The sequence below is a fragment of the Pseudopipra pipra genome, chromosome 2 (assembly GCF_036250125.1).
Source record: "Pseudopipra pipra isolate bDixPip1 chromosome 2, bDixPip1.hap1, whole genome shotgun sequence".
NCBI lineage: Eukaryota > Metazoa > Chordata > Aves > Passeriformes > Pipridae > Pseudopipra > Pseudopipra pipra.
Genome location: NC_087550.1, coordinates 34,405,250 through 34,419,025, shown reverse-complemented (window position 1 = coordinate 34,419,025; position 13,776 = coordinate 34,405,250). Strand labels below are relative to the sequence as shown.

Genomic DNA, 13,776 nt, shown 5'->3' with positions numbered 1-13,776 from the left:
CTTCAGGAAGATCATGGTATTCCTCAGCCTGTTTTGATGGATATTTCTCTGCTATTGGGAGAGATGAGTAATGGCATTGTTTGGAGGTGGAAAATCAGGGGAGACATTGATTTTTAATGGCTTTTGTTGCTTTAGCTCAAAATTTATAGCCCGAAGCAGTTACATTTTCTTTTTACTGTAGGTCTACACACACACACACATACACATATACAATCTTAACTCACTCATTTCTCCCTAAAACACATTATAGTGAATACACCTAAAAATGCCATATTCGTTTTCTAAGCTTCCTCACAGAAAGGCATTCCTCCCACTTGAATTATAACAATGATCTCTAGCTCTCTCATGAGAATGCTTAATATGAAATCTCTATGCATATTCATTATAATGTAAGTTGCATAGGTATAGCATTTCTTCTTGCTTAAAAAATCAATTAAGATTGCAATATCCAGTATTTTAATTATGTGTTTATTGACAAAAACATGTAGAACTACCTCACTGTGTAATGTAGCCCTATTTCTGCTTTTGGAAATATAATAAAAGTATCTATTTGTCAAATATTTATTATCTTTCCTAAACAAATACCGAATGGACAAGTACTAAGTACACATATTTTAGCCTTCTTAAAAATTCAAGGGACATTATAAAAGTATAAAAATGCTATCTTATTTCCCATATTTCCTAAACTTCTGTAAATTTTGCAGTATTATTAAGGCCCTTGATACCAACAGAATAGGTACTTTTCACTGTGGACTTCAAAAAGGAGGCTGCTAGACTACAGATCCTAGGATATGCATGTTTTCATGCTAGTTTTACAGCTGGCCTGCTTTTCTGTGCTTTAAGTTTCCCCATCATGAAATATGACAAAAACACTAGGTACATTATCATACTTCTCCTCATCATCACTGTTACAGTTAAGAAAAAGATTTGCACTTTATTCAGCATTAGTAAGGATTAAAATTACAAGATCATAATTTATTTTAGTGGTTTCTGTTTTCTTCCCCCCTACATAAATGAATTCTGTTTAATAGCAATCTTTGTATTAAATTTTCACAGTGGCAATATGCTACCAGAAGCTCTCTTCTGCTTTGCAGGTGAGGTATAGGAAATGTGGAACAAGTTAACTCTGCAAAATTAAAAAACACTAAAAAAATAAATTATTCATGGAATTCAGTCAGAATTCATATATCAATATCACATTAAGTTGCTTAAGGTGACTTTCAAGCCATGCTTGAGTCTCACCAGCTAGGTCAAATTCTTAGGGTAAAGCAATAACTTGCAATATAAAACATGCATAAGCAGCATACAATTGCTTTTCATCTACTTATGACTTCAGAATGCCTGGTGGTACCTTATCCATTTGACATTTAGTTGCAGTTTAAAGCATAGGGACAAATTTGAGAGGAAATGGTCTACATCATATAATTTCGAAGAACTTTTACATGCTACAAAGTGGGCCATTGCTCCTGTAAAACTACTTTGCAAAAAAGTATATCAGATAAATTCTCAGCCCTCCTATGACAAGGAAAAGCTTTTCTTCCCTTCATACAGTCAAAGATAAACCGGATGGTAGCTATAAGTGGAACACAAATGATCTTGTGACTGCGTCAAATACAAATGCATATGAACAGAAAATAATTGCAATGCTGCATCCAAAGAACAAATCAGAGATTTTTATTGTGATACTGTGTTAAGATGCACAGCAATGATAGTTGTGAAATTCAGTCTGTGTAATACAGCAAATTTTTTCCCACCTTATTCCTCTTCATCTTTGTAGTGTCACTCCCTACCGAAATGGCATACTGATTCCTCAAGGCTCTGTGGCCCTAATTTATGCATTACACTTGATTTTAAATTATAACAAAAATGAAAAGCAATTTTCTGCAATGCAAAGCATTGCTTTTTCTAAGAGACAAATCTAGTACATCAGAGATGGCTTTTTAAAGTCCTGCCTTGAAAATGACCATCTTTGTTGCAAGGTGATTATTATCATCTCCAGAATGATTCATTTTCTACCAGTAAATTGAGGTTCATTTTTCTCATTTACTTAAATGTACATATTTTAAATCTACATATTATTTGTCAATGCCAGTTGCAAAACTAAGTGAAAACTGAGTCAGACCAGTGCTTTGTAGCTCATATTTTTTTCTGTACTGCTTTTTCAGTCTTTATGCAAAAAGATTCCCACATACTTTCTTTGAAAAGAAGCATCTCAGACATACATATAACTACTTTTTAATGTATACATACCCTCCTATTAGTGTTTCTGAAGCTTCTGTTCAGAACTGGTATGTTTATTTGGAAGCCTCACTTGCAGCTCTGCTCATTAGTGACTAGTGCTGATTGATGTGGAGTATCGCAGAGTGGGACACCAGGTTTGCTTGGGTGGTACACTTAGACTGATTCCTACTGGCAGGCCTTTTCATAGAATCATAGGGTCACTGAGGTTGGAAAAGATCTCCAAGACCATCAGGTCCAACCTTTGACCAAATAACCACCATGTCCACTAAACCATACCACAAAGTGCCATGTGTACTCCTTTTTGAACATGTCCAGGGATGGTGACTCCATGGGCCTGTTCCAGAAGGCTAATTTATGCCAGTTTGGAAAAGTCACACTGTGTGGAATATAACACCCATTTGTTTGCACTTCCTGAAAATTGAGATAAAATCCAAGCACTGAGAATACTCTTAAATCTGGATTAAACTCCTGCAAAATTATTTCCAGGCAAAATTATTGTCTAACAGTGGCTGGAGGGAAAGGTCTGCTATCCTGCATCAGACTGAAGGACTAGGATGCAGCTCCAAAGGTTGCCCTGTTTCATAGTACAAAGCTTTCTTCCCTTAGACCAACATTATCTACAGCACACTGAGGTATTCCTTTCAGAAACTGCAATATTCTGTAGGTTTGACTTCACTGCCAAGGCAGCTTCAAAACCAGCCTGTGCTAGATGCTCACTTTCCAAACACCAAATAGGAGTGAGATATAGCTTGTACTTCGTCAGCTAAAGATAATAGAGTAAATAAGCTGAAAGGCCACATCCTAAAGAGCTACATCTGAAGTAAAGGCAATTTTCATGTAAAGTCGTAAATAATACAAAAAAGCAGCAGAATTACTCCATGAAAACTATCTGGTGAGAGCAAGTGAGTTAGGAAATGAGAGAAAAGTAATAAATGAGTGATATTACCTGAAAAATAAAATGTCAATATCATAATAATTTAAAAGAAACAGCAGCAGAACATTGCCTCAAGGCAGCTATGACTTGCATGAAGTAACTTTTCAAATAATAGGTAACTCAAGGTCTCAGTGATCTTGACAAAATTAAAGGGATACATTTAAGTAGAGATGAACATGAATAATTCTTTTTCCTATACTCAGGTAGGTTTTAAACACTTAAATAAATTATGTTTATCTTTTTAACTTTTATTCATTTTTGATATGGAATACATATAATATTTTCCAATTAATTTAATTTTGTTTCTATCACTTTCAGAATGCTTTCTAGTGTATTCTTTCTAGTATCTGCATTTTCTACTGATATGCTCTCCCTGAACAAATTCCCAGTGAGTTTTCAAGGCAGAGAATCTAAGTAACTTCAGGCCTGAGATTCAATATATTGGAGAATGAAATCTACTCCCTTGGGAACAAAATAGCTCAGTGTTTCAAGTGACTCTTATTAAATTTAAAAAAAATGGCAAACAATCTCAAATTTTCTTTATCTGTTTGAGCATTCTTCAAAGCTTCAAATTATTTTGAAAATACTAAAATACAACAGTGAGCTTTCATAACAGAATATTCAGTTAATTAAAATTTCTCACTCAACTCTCATAATCTTCTGTGGACCTGAGGATTCATTGAAACAAATTGTGAACCCCTCATCTGAAGAAATATCCAGAAATTATTATATGAATTACTAAAATCAGTGAATACATAGTCAAATTTACATACACAGATGAATAAAAGCCTAATTAATCTGTAGTAATACAAATATTCTTTGTCTTGGAAAGCTTGAAGCATCAAGCGTAAATCCAAACTATGTATTTTTTTTTTTTCTCTGAATTATAAAGCTAACACACATGCATGGGAGGGGACAGCCTTCACTGTAATAATGCCCTCAGAGGAATTTAAATAGCATTTCAGCAATACATCCAAATAAATACACTATTCTGATTTAACCAAGCTAGCATCCATGAAGTGTTTTTCAGACACTTAGATTTAAAAGAAGGATTCTAAGAAAACACTATGAAAATATTCATTTCTTTGAATCCTTCCCAGAGGGTCCTAAATATATAGTGTTATTTCAGTTTCTTTTTCTAATCACAGTGTAGCTGTTAATTTTTTTTGCCTATTCACTTACAGCTTTTCCTCTCTATTGTCTTCATTTTCACAGCTTTGCAGATTTCTAGTCATGATTACTGAGATCAGAAGTGGTGCAACTTCACAGCTGGGCAAAAGGATGCACACTCTGCAGAGCTGTAGCAATGATGAAATATAGGGCAAATCTTTCTCATAAACAAAGGTTCAAGGGAAAACCACATGCTTTCTTAGCATTTGCCCTGGATAAATCAAATTCTTCTGGCAGCGTGTATTCTGAAGCAGTCCAGACCATCCCTATCTGTACATCAGACTAGTCCTCCTATCCCTGTCCCTCTTTTTGGGATAATATCAATGCTGCAGCTGTGGGCAGCTCACTTGTTCTGCTTCACCTTGTTCCTTAGCAATATAACTATTAACAGCAACAACAATACATACAAATATCTTGTTCGCATCTCTAAGAGAGAGATCATATTTGATAGCTGTTCCATCACTGCACTTACTCTTCAGTAAGACAGTTACATGGGTTTATTGAATTTCCAGTCCCAGACACTGAATGTGGAGAATGACAGCTAAGAACACCAGGCAGGAGCTTCTGTGCCTCAAAAGGCACAGCCCTCTATCTCCCAGCTCTTCTGTCTTTCCACGCGTACTCCGGATTGGCACGTTTTGTACCGCTACCACGCACAGGTGGAACAGGCCCCCACAAGAAATGCACAGCTCTACAACCAGGAATAGTTTCAGCATAATGACTCTCTGACAGAATAAGAACAAAGAACAAAATTTTCCAGTGATTAGTTATATTTTGGGTACCAAATTAGGGCTGCTCTGAGGTGAAAGAAAGTCACATGATTTGGGTGAGCAATATTTAAAAAAATCAGACTGTTCCAAGGAATTTTAATTTAGGTCATGGAACTAAAGCAAACAAATTCTGTAGCTGATTTGGAAAATGTTGACCTGGCATTTCAGTATTCCATTAGCAGGACTGCACACCAGGCTCCTTCAGTTCCTTTCATCAGCTCACTCCTGCACAACCTCAGGTCAAAGCAAAATCTGGTAAGATACAACAGATGAAAGCAGACAGACCTTGCTTCAGCCACTGCATTCAGAGGCAACTGCCCTTTCCAGTACTTACAAACCTTTCTGAAGGTAAAAAACAGCCAGTGACACAACTGCCCGTCAGTCTGAACTCTAAACTGTGATTGGAATTAGAACACAGAAGAGAATTTCCTGCACAGTGATTCCATCCACTACACCTTTATTTTCAAGGATCTTTCTTAATTTATTTTTTCATTTTATAGAATTTTGTGCTATATAAACACACAAAGAAATACACTACAGAGACTCTATATGGATACTCAAGAAATCAGTATTTCAAATTGTCTGCATAGCAATGAAAAATATGGGATTCTCATTTTCTGCTTGCTGATAACTCAGTTCCATACCTAGATACTTCTGTCTCTTCCTGTAGGTATCTTCTGGGAAAAAAATCCCGTGGGTGAGCTTTATAGCAATAGACACGTATAGGTCAGTATTCTACTATGAATCTGGTATAAACTAGTCAATAAGAAGGATTCTGCCTTTGAATTATAATCTATTTCAGTCTGAGGCTGCAAGAAAAACTACCATTTAGGAAGCAGGCAAATGTAATAAGGGCACACAGAAAGCTTTCAACTGTGAAGAAATCATTTACAGTTCTGCAAAAATAAACACTCAGAGAGCAACATTGCATTTGGAGGAGCTTGGCAGGTACCTGAGGGACACTCACTTAGAGATTTACTTTCTCCTGCTGGAAGATGTCAGATCACTCCACTGGGGCTGTTGATGGTTGAGTATTGATTTGTGCACTCTGGGTTCTCATAAGCCATGTGTCTACAGCACACGCTTTTAAACTTCAAAAATACTTTTTCCTAGTGGCCATTTCTTGACCACTCCCTTCCACTTTATTACTTCTGAAACACTTAAAGGAAAGCTTTCCTGGCACTGCAGTGTCCTACAGTCTCATTCCTGAGAGGTCAAAGCATAATGATTTATGAACAACTGCTGTCTAACACCTTAAAAAGAGGTAGAACAAAGATACACTACTGACTAATAGTGAAAACCTTATTTCCCACATATACCAGCAAAAGGTGATCTTGATCTCGTGAGACACCACCTGGAGTGCTGCATTCAGCTCTGATGGCCCCAGTGTAAGGATGTGGACCTGTTGAGTGCACAGGAGACCATGACAATGATCAGAGGGCTGAGCAACCTCGAGTTGTTTAGCCTGGAGAAGAGATGGTTCCACAGGGACCTTATTGAAGCCTTTCAATACTCAAAGGGGGCTTATAAGAAATATAGGAACAGACTGCTTTTTAGCAGGGCCTGTACCTGTTGGACAAGGGATAACTGTTTTAAATTAAAAGAGGGTAGATTTAGGCTAGATCTAAAGAAGAAATTTTTTACAACGTGGGTAGTAAAATACTTGAGCATGTTGGCCAGAGAAGTTGTGGATTCCTCATCCCCAGAACCATTTAAGTCAATGTTGGACAGGGCTCTGAGCAACCTGATCCACTGGAATGTGTCCCTGCTCATTGTAGGAGGCTTGGACTAGATCGCCTTTAAAGGTCACTTTCAACACAAACCGTTCTATGATTCTATGATCCCTACTAAAACAAGATATATAGATAAGTATTAAAAAATAAGACATCGAGTCAAATCCTTGAGTCATTGAATACAATCTAATTCTCACTGCTCTTCAGTGTTCAGTGGAATGCACCTGTTTATATTTTTGCAAACTTTTACATTTGCACAAAGGAAATTAGTGATGAAAACAGTTTCTTTGGTTTACAAGTATCTAAAGTAAACAAAAACTGAGGCTTGGAATAAATTCTTTACTGAAATGTGCAAGAATTTACTTTTTTTCTGTTTCCTCAAAATTTTTAAATTTTAAAAGTTTACTTATGATTAGTTATAGCCTTTTTAATTGAGATTTGAATAGGTCCTTCTATTTGGTGAAATGTGAACTTACCCTTTAGAGACCTATAATCTTGAACCAGAAAAATTAAATCTTTTCATGGTGCTTGATGTCATCAAACTATCAAGTCAAAGGAAAGAAGAGACAGACTAGATTTTTAGTCTCCCCACTGAACAGAGCATGTGGTGGATAGAGAATTAAATTTATCAGGGTTATCACAGCACATTCCAAGATGATAAATCATAATTGAGAATTTACTCTTTTGGAATATGATTCTATGAATGTATTTAACCTGATTTTCTAAGGAAAAAATTACGCTATGTGAGCATCCATGTCTGTCTCTCCCTCAACTGTAGTGAGACCAATAACAATTGCAACCAATCTGAAAAACTGAAAAAGTGAACAGGAAACAAAACAACAAGTTCCTGAACACTTTGTAAAATGACGTGGTTCATTAAAAAATGGGAACATTCTGCCGTGTAATCTGAATTGTTATCACAAGCCAGAAAATCCACAGGAGTATAAAAGAAAAAGAAGTAGAGACACTTGCTGCATGTCTCAACCTTGGGAAAATTCTCAGTTAGAGCTGGACCTGTTCAAATACCAAGGTCATTCAACCTCATGATGTAAATGCTCTGGGAACTAGATGTCTTTAACTCCAGTGTTGATAGAATTTAATTTTTCTAAGCAGTCTATTCCACGAAAAATAATATAATTTTCCTTTTATGCAGCTACTGAATAAAAAATATGTGCTGAACATGAAAACAGCCTTACTAATCATAACTGCCCTCTTTTTTCCCAACATTGAAAGAGTAGGCGAGGTTAGATGAACAAAAAAGTACTGAGATTTGAACTCAGATGTTGAACTTGGCATAAATCCAATACGAATCTTTAAGTGATCCACTGTCTCTCTTTCCTTGTCATCAAGGTAACCATTTATATTGGCTGATATTCCATCAACCTCTATTAAAATCCTTTCTTCAGTATATGTCTCCAAGCATGGTACTGTATCAAGGAGTCAATCAATTAAAACTCTCCTCCAGCTCAGGGATGTTAGGCTAGCCTTTGTACCAGAGTCTATTTCATTATCTCTTACACTGACCACTGATTTACAAATGCAGGTAGGTCTCTTGATAGCACTAAATAAGTTTTTCAAGTCCTGCAGTAATGGAAGACTAACATGACTGCACTAATATGAATCATCTTATGTAGAGTTTCCTTTTTAAAATGTCTTTAATATTCAAGCTAGAGCAAATTGCTTATTTTAAAGAAATTTTTCTGATTGTGCATTTAGGCATTGTAAGTTTTTACTAATCATGAAGTTTTAGTCTACACCTGGACACCTGGATCTGCATTTTATGCCTGTAAGTTAGCAAAGAATCTCACACACATTTTTTCTTTGGTCTTTTTAATTTGTCTTAACTATGAACTGTTATTCAAGGATGTTCTTACGAGAGCTCTAAATGAGAATTGCTTATTTAACAGTGGTCCTTGTGGGCTCGGGGATTGGTGAAGGTACCTGAGAAGTGGCTAGCACAACTGAAGAAGAGGATAAGAGCATTCACTACAGGGAGGGCTGGCAGAGGTATACTTACAACTTCTTTAACTCCTGGAACGGCACTGATCATAGATTTAAGGTAGATCTGCCTCAAATTCATTGTCTATCTGAGCTCTCCCTGAAGCCTTTTAACTGTAAACTGGGACACAACATTTTAAATAAAAACAGCTGAACAAAATTATTTCAAAGAGCAAAAATTAAAAAAAAAAAAAGCTTTCCTCACAAGCCCACTGTATCCTTGAAGTCATTTATTGGTATACCAGCTGGATCTCAGCAAGCTCTGCACTATCCTTCCCCCCAGAACATTAGCAGAGTTTGCTCTTGGCATTTTTGGGACTCTGCTAATCTGCTCCTCAGCTCCACATGGGACACTTTCTGCCAACATGCACACAGTGGTCTTATTTTTCCCCAAGGGATGGAGACATTTCTTCACCCTGAGGCAAGGTTCATATCAAAGGCAGTAACTCTCTTCAGGAGTAGATCCCGTGAATTCATGTCACCTATGGATGAAGGTGATCTCCTAAAATTAAATTAATGGTGTCTATAGAGACTGCGAAGTGTTTTGAATTAATGAATTCTTTACCACCTCCCCTTTCATTATGTTATTAAAAAAAGCAGGTAAGAGTGCAAAAGCCCTAATATACCCTCAAACAATTTTTTTTAAATATAAAATCCTTTAAATTATATTGACCATTTCAAAACGTGGATAAAAAGTCATGAAGAAAATATTTGGTACGTTTGGGGATGCAGAATCCTGTAACTTGAATAGCTGGAGTAAAATATAAAGTTTATTACCAACTGTTTGGTATGAGCAAACTACATTTTTCTCTCTCAACAGCAGCAACCTTAATACATTTTTCAGCTTTGCCATTAAATACAAAGAGAAGATTCTCATCCAATTTCTAAAAGCAGTTTTGTGGAAGAAAATGGGTAATCAACATCTAAAACATCTTTTTTTTCTGAAAACGCTTTTAGTCTGACATAAATGACAGCTATTTAAAGGCAATCACTTGTGTTTTATATCTCACACAAAAACCAGCAGACACAGTATTCTGCCTTTGAGACAAAACACTAATACATGTGACAGAACATTTCGAGCAGTAATAATCAGAAGCCACAGATCCAGCAGCATCCAGAAAACAACTGAAATATTCTCCATTAAGATCTGTATCTCTTTTTGCTATCCTTGTTCAGTCTTTAACTGATATTATGTTGCATTATGAACAACTAATTATCTGCATCTGACGGGTACAGGAGATGTAAATCACATTCATTCTGCAATAGGTACACTGATAACTTACACATCTGTTAAAAATAAAGTGGTTTCAAAATATCACCCAGGAGGCATGTGTTCTGTTCAGTGACCTTTGGAAACTCTAGTCCAATGAATAACTAGTGATGCGCAAGTAAGTTGAGAGGCGGTAGATAAAAAGTGCCTATAACCTTATATGTTATCTGTTATGAGGATGGCTATGACAAAAAGATATAATGCTCTTTCATAATTTGCCCGAGAGAGCAAAATCAATGAGAACATAAACTTGTATCCCTTTAAGTTGAATGGTTATGGAATTCATTATCCCGGACAATTAAAAATATAACATGCAGAAGAAATGCAATGGATTATATAATTTAAGTATCTAATTTGCTACCTAATTTGCTACCTTACAGGCATTTGTTCATATGGTGTCAGTCACATCTTGATAAATCTGGCCTTTCATTCAATCGTTTTATGTAAAAAGGGGCTGAACTGTGCTTCAAGAAAAACTTCACATTACCAGGATGTTGGTAGAATAGTGAAGGAATTCAGTGATGACATTCTTGCATCCATTAAAAATCTTTGTAAGCACTACGGCACATGACAAAGCTCAGACTTTCTTTCTCACCCCATACACAGCCCATTTGGTCTTGATCTGGTGTCAAACAAAGTCCGCAGTGTAAAGACAGCAGCTATGTAACCAAAACGCAAGGAAAAAACACCACATCCAGGAAGATATTATGCAGCACAAATTTTAAATATCTTTTTTGGTACTACTTTTAAACCACACTACAAAGAAAGCCTTCACTGCAAACCCTGATTATAGCTCAGGTAATTCAGCCTTTCAGAAAACACATCCTTTACACATAGATATGGTCTGTAACTTTTATGTAGCCACTTAAACATTAGAAACCCTTTTGAAATTTGTGTTTTATAGTATTACACTACATGTCCTCTATTATGCACATGTGCAAGGAAAACTAAGACCTTTAAAGGGAAAAGATGCCACAATTCCAACTGACAAGCTAAAAAGGGAGTTACCAAGTCCTGCAGGCTCTTCACAATAATCAAATGAGGAAGAAAAGCATTTTGAATACTGTCTGCAAGTATCTACACCTCAAAGATCTTAATATCATGAAAGGCCACCTTTATTCAAAATTTTATTCTCAACCACATTCAATTTCATAATTGCATTATTTTTATTGCAGTGTTCTCCCGTAAGAGAGCATAAATTATACTTACCCTCTCCAAAGTAATTTCTTCAAATTCATATTCAATTTCTGTTCCATTGACCTAGACAAAATAAAATCAGAAAATTCCTTAAATGCACATGGAAGGTAACTTCATAGTCATGCTGTACAGCTCTTCCAGTATCATCAGTTTCCTGAAGCATATTTTTCAACATATAGGTGAGGATTTCTAAATTGTAGACTACTTAGCTCCCTTTGTCTTGAATGGCATGTAATCAAGCCTATAAACTTGAAAACAGTAAAAGTTCAGTATGTAACGAATATGTAAGTTCCATATGTAATGCGATTGATATTTGACATAATGTGTTTGTGGACTTTGTGCAAATATTTAAATAGTTTCCAAGGTAACAGTTTCATGTCAAAATAGAAGACCTGTTTCTAAAAATTTTTCTCACAAACGGAAGAAAGATTATTCATGCATTGTCTTATGAGCTGCAATTTACGCTGCAATTTACACTGCAATACAAAAACAGACCTGAAACTCATAGTACTTATGTAAAAATCACTCACTGATACATAGACTGAAATAGATCTTGTTTACTATATTAACCTAGGGCAAGAACATGACAGAGGACCTTTGAAATAGACAGCCAAATAGCAAAAAGGCATAGAATGTTAATGTAATTCTTATGCTGAGTCTCAGTGTCAAAATAAATTAAGCTACAAAATGTAGAGTACCAAAATGGATTGCACTGGACAAGAAATCTATCAGCTGAAGACATGACACTGATTTAAGCAGTATTCAGAAACCTTGTTCCAGTCTGATATGGATTTTTTTTGATCCTCTAGGCATGTCACTTAACATCCCTTACTTTTATCGTTTCTTAAATGGGTAGAGTACCGCACCTGAGAAAGCCACAAAGGCTGACTATATTGTAAGTAAACTGCAGAGCAGTGAAAATACTTCTCTCATTAAAATCTTAGAAGAATTTCAAAGCATCACTTAGCTACAACCAGTCAGCATTTTTTTGGCTTGGCCAAAAAGTATTGATTAACTAAAAGAAAAATATGAATCATGACACTTTAGTTTTTGTGATGATAGGCTATGTCCTGGAAAATATTTTTGCTTTAGTGCTCTACTTAATGAAAAAAATATTTTGCGAGATCTAAACTGAAGCAAAGCATTAGGATTGACATGATCTTCAAGGAATAGATTTGTTATTTCTCAGAACAAGAACATTTATTACGCCTCCCCACTCCCAACTGCTAATTTTCTATATTAGATTTCTAACTGTAATTAGAAAACACTGTACATAAATCATTCTTTATCTAGTCGAGCACCTTTCAAATGTAATTAGGTACTTCTCTTATTAATATTATAACAAGGTACATGCATCTACCAAACAAAAGCTTTCTATAAAATCCACCAACTATTTAATTTGTCTGCATTTCAAGATCTTATAAACCATGAAATCAGTAACAGAAACACAATCCCCAGAACCTGTATTGAAAAGGAAAGAGAGAGAAAAGTCCAAACAAACAACCCATGCTTAACACTGAAATGAAAAGACAGCATCAATGAATAAAATATTTAATATGTGCATAAAATTTGTATTTTTTACTTATTATGATCTGGTGATCACATCACACTACATTAAAATCAGAGATGAAAAAAATTTACTATAGGATGTGTTTCCTGTTCTATGTTATCACTTTATTGCTTTCTGCACTGAGTCTTTTATTATTATAGGCAACTGACTAGCTATGAACGAACAGCTTTATAGCTATTCCATTTTTCATCCTTTCTTGTCTAATGATAATGAAATCAAAGCCATCTATATGTCTCTGTTTTCATAAACTTCTCTTTCATCTTAGTTGGTGGATAGCTCTGATCTATGTCTTCAATTCCTCAATCTTGCTCTATAAAGCTGTCTTTGCTTCACTGCTTATAATCGCTTTTCCTTTGCATTAAAAACTCGTTAGTGCAGCAAAATGGAAAAAAGAGGGATATGAGAAGAGAGCAACCTCTGTATAAAGATGAAAGGACAAAACACAAGCTGAATACTCAATTTGTATTTACACACAAACAATGTATTGCTTATGATCATCTGAGGGGTTTCGATTATCATCCATAGTTGTAATTCTGAAAATGCCTTCAATTCAAATCGTGATTAATCACAGCAGAGTTCCATTATCAGGTTCCACAGCATCAAGGGTGATATGAATTAAAAAGCTGATCTTGATCTAGCTCCTTTTGTTTAAACATATATGTCTGCATACACAGTTCACTGCTCTGTTTGCCTTGCTGGTTGTTCAGCAGACCAATGCAGTTATTTCGTAAAGGATCTAATAAAATATTGCACCTACCTGAAGCAGGTGGAACAATGCTGTATATAGTACCATTCATTGCTAGCACCATTTTGTTTCATATTCAGACTCTCTGGCTGCACCTACACTGCTAAATTATAGTCAGTTTTCAGCCAATTCTCAGTGCTTAAGGCTG

At 35.7% G+C, this 13,776-nt stretch overlaps 1 protein-coding gene across 34 annotated transcripts in view; it reads right to left on the bottom strand.

Annotated features, from left to right (window-relative positions):
- Nucleotides 1–13,776, bottom strand: part of DLG2 (discs large MAGUK scaffold protein 2) — a 998,134-nt gene that overhangs the window by 362,738 nt on the left and 621,620 nt on the right. For all 34 annotated transcript variants that reach the window (XM_064644938.1, XM_064644939.1, XM_064644940.1 and 31 more), the window contains one exon: nucleotides 11,326–11,376. In XM_064644938.1, the coding sequence (XP_064501008.1) occupies nucleotides 11,326–11,376 (51 nt within the window). The remainder of the gene's footprint in view (nucleotides 1–11,325; nucleotides 11,377–13,776) is intronic.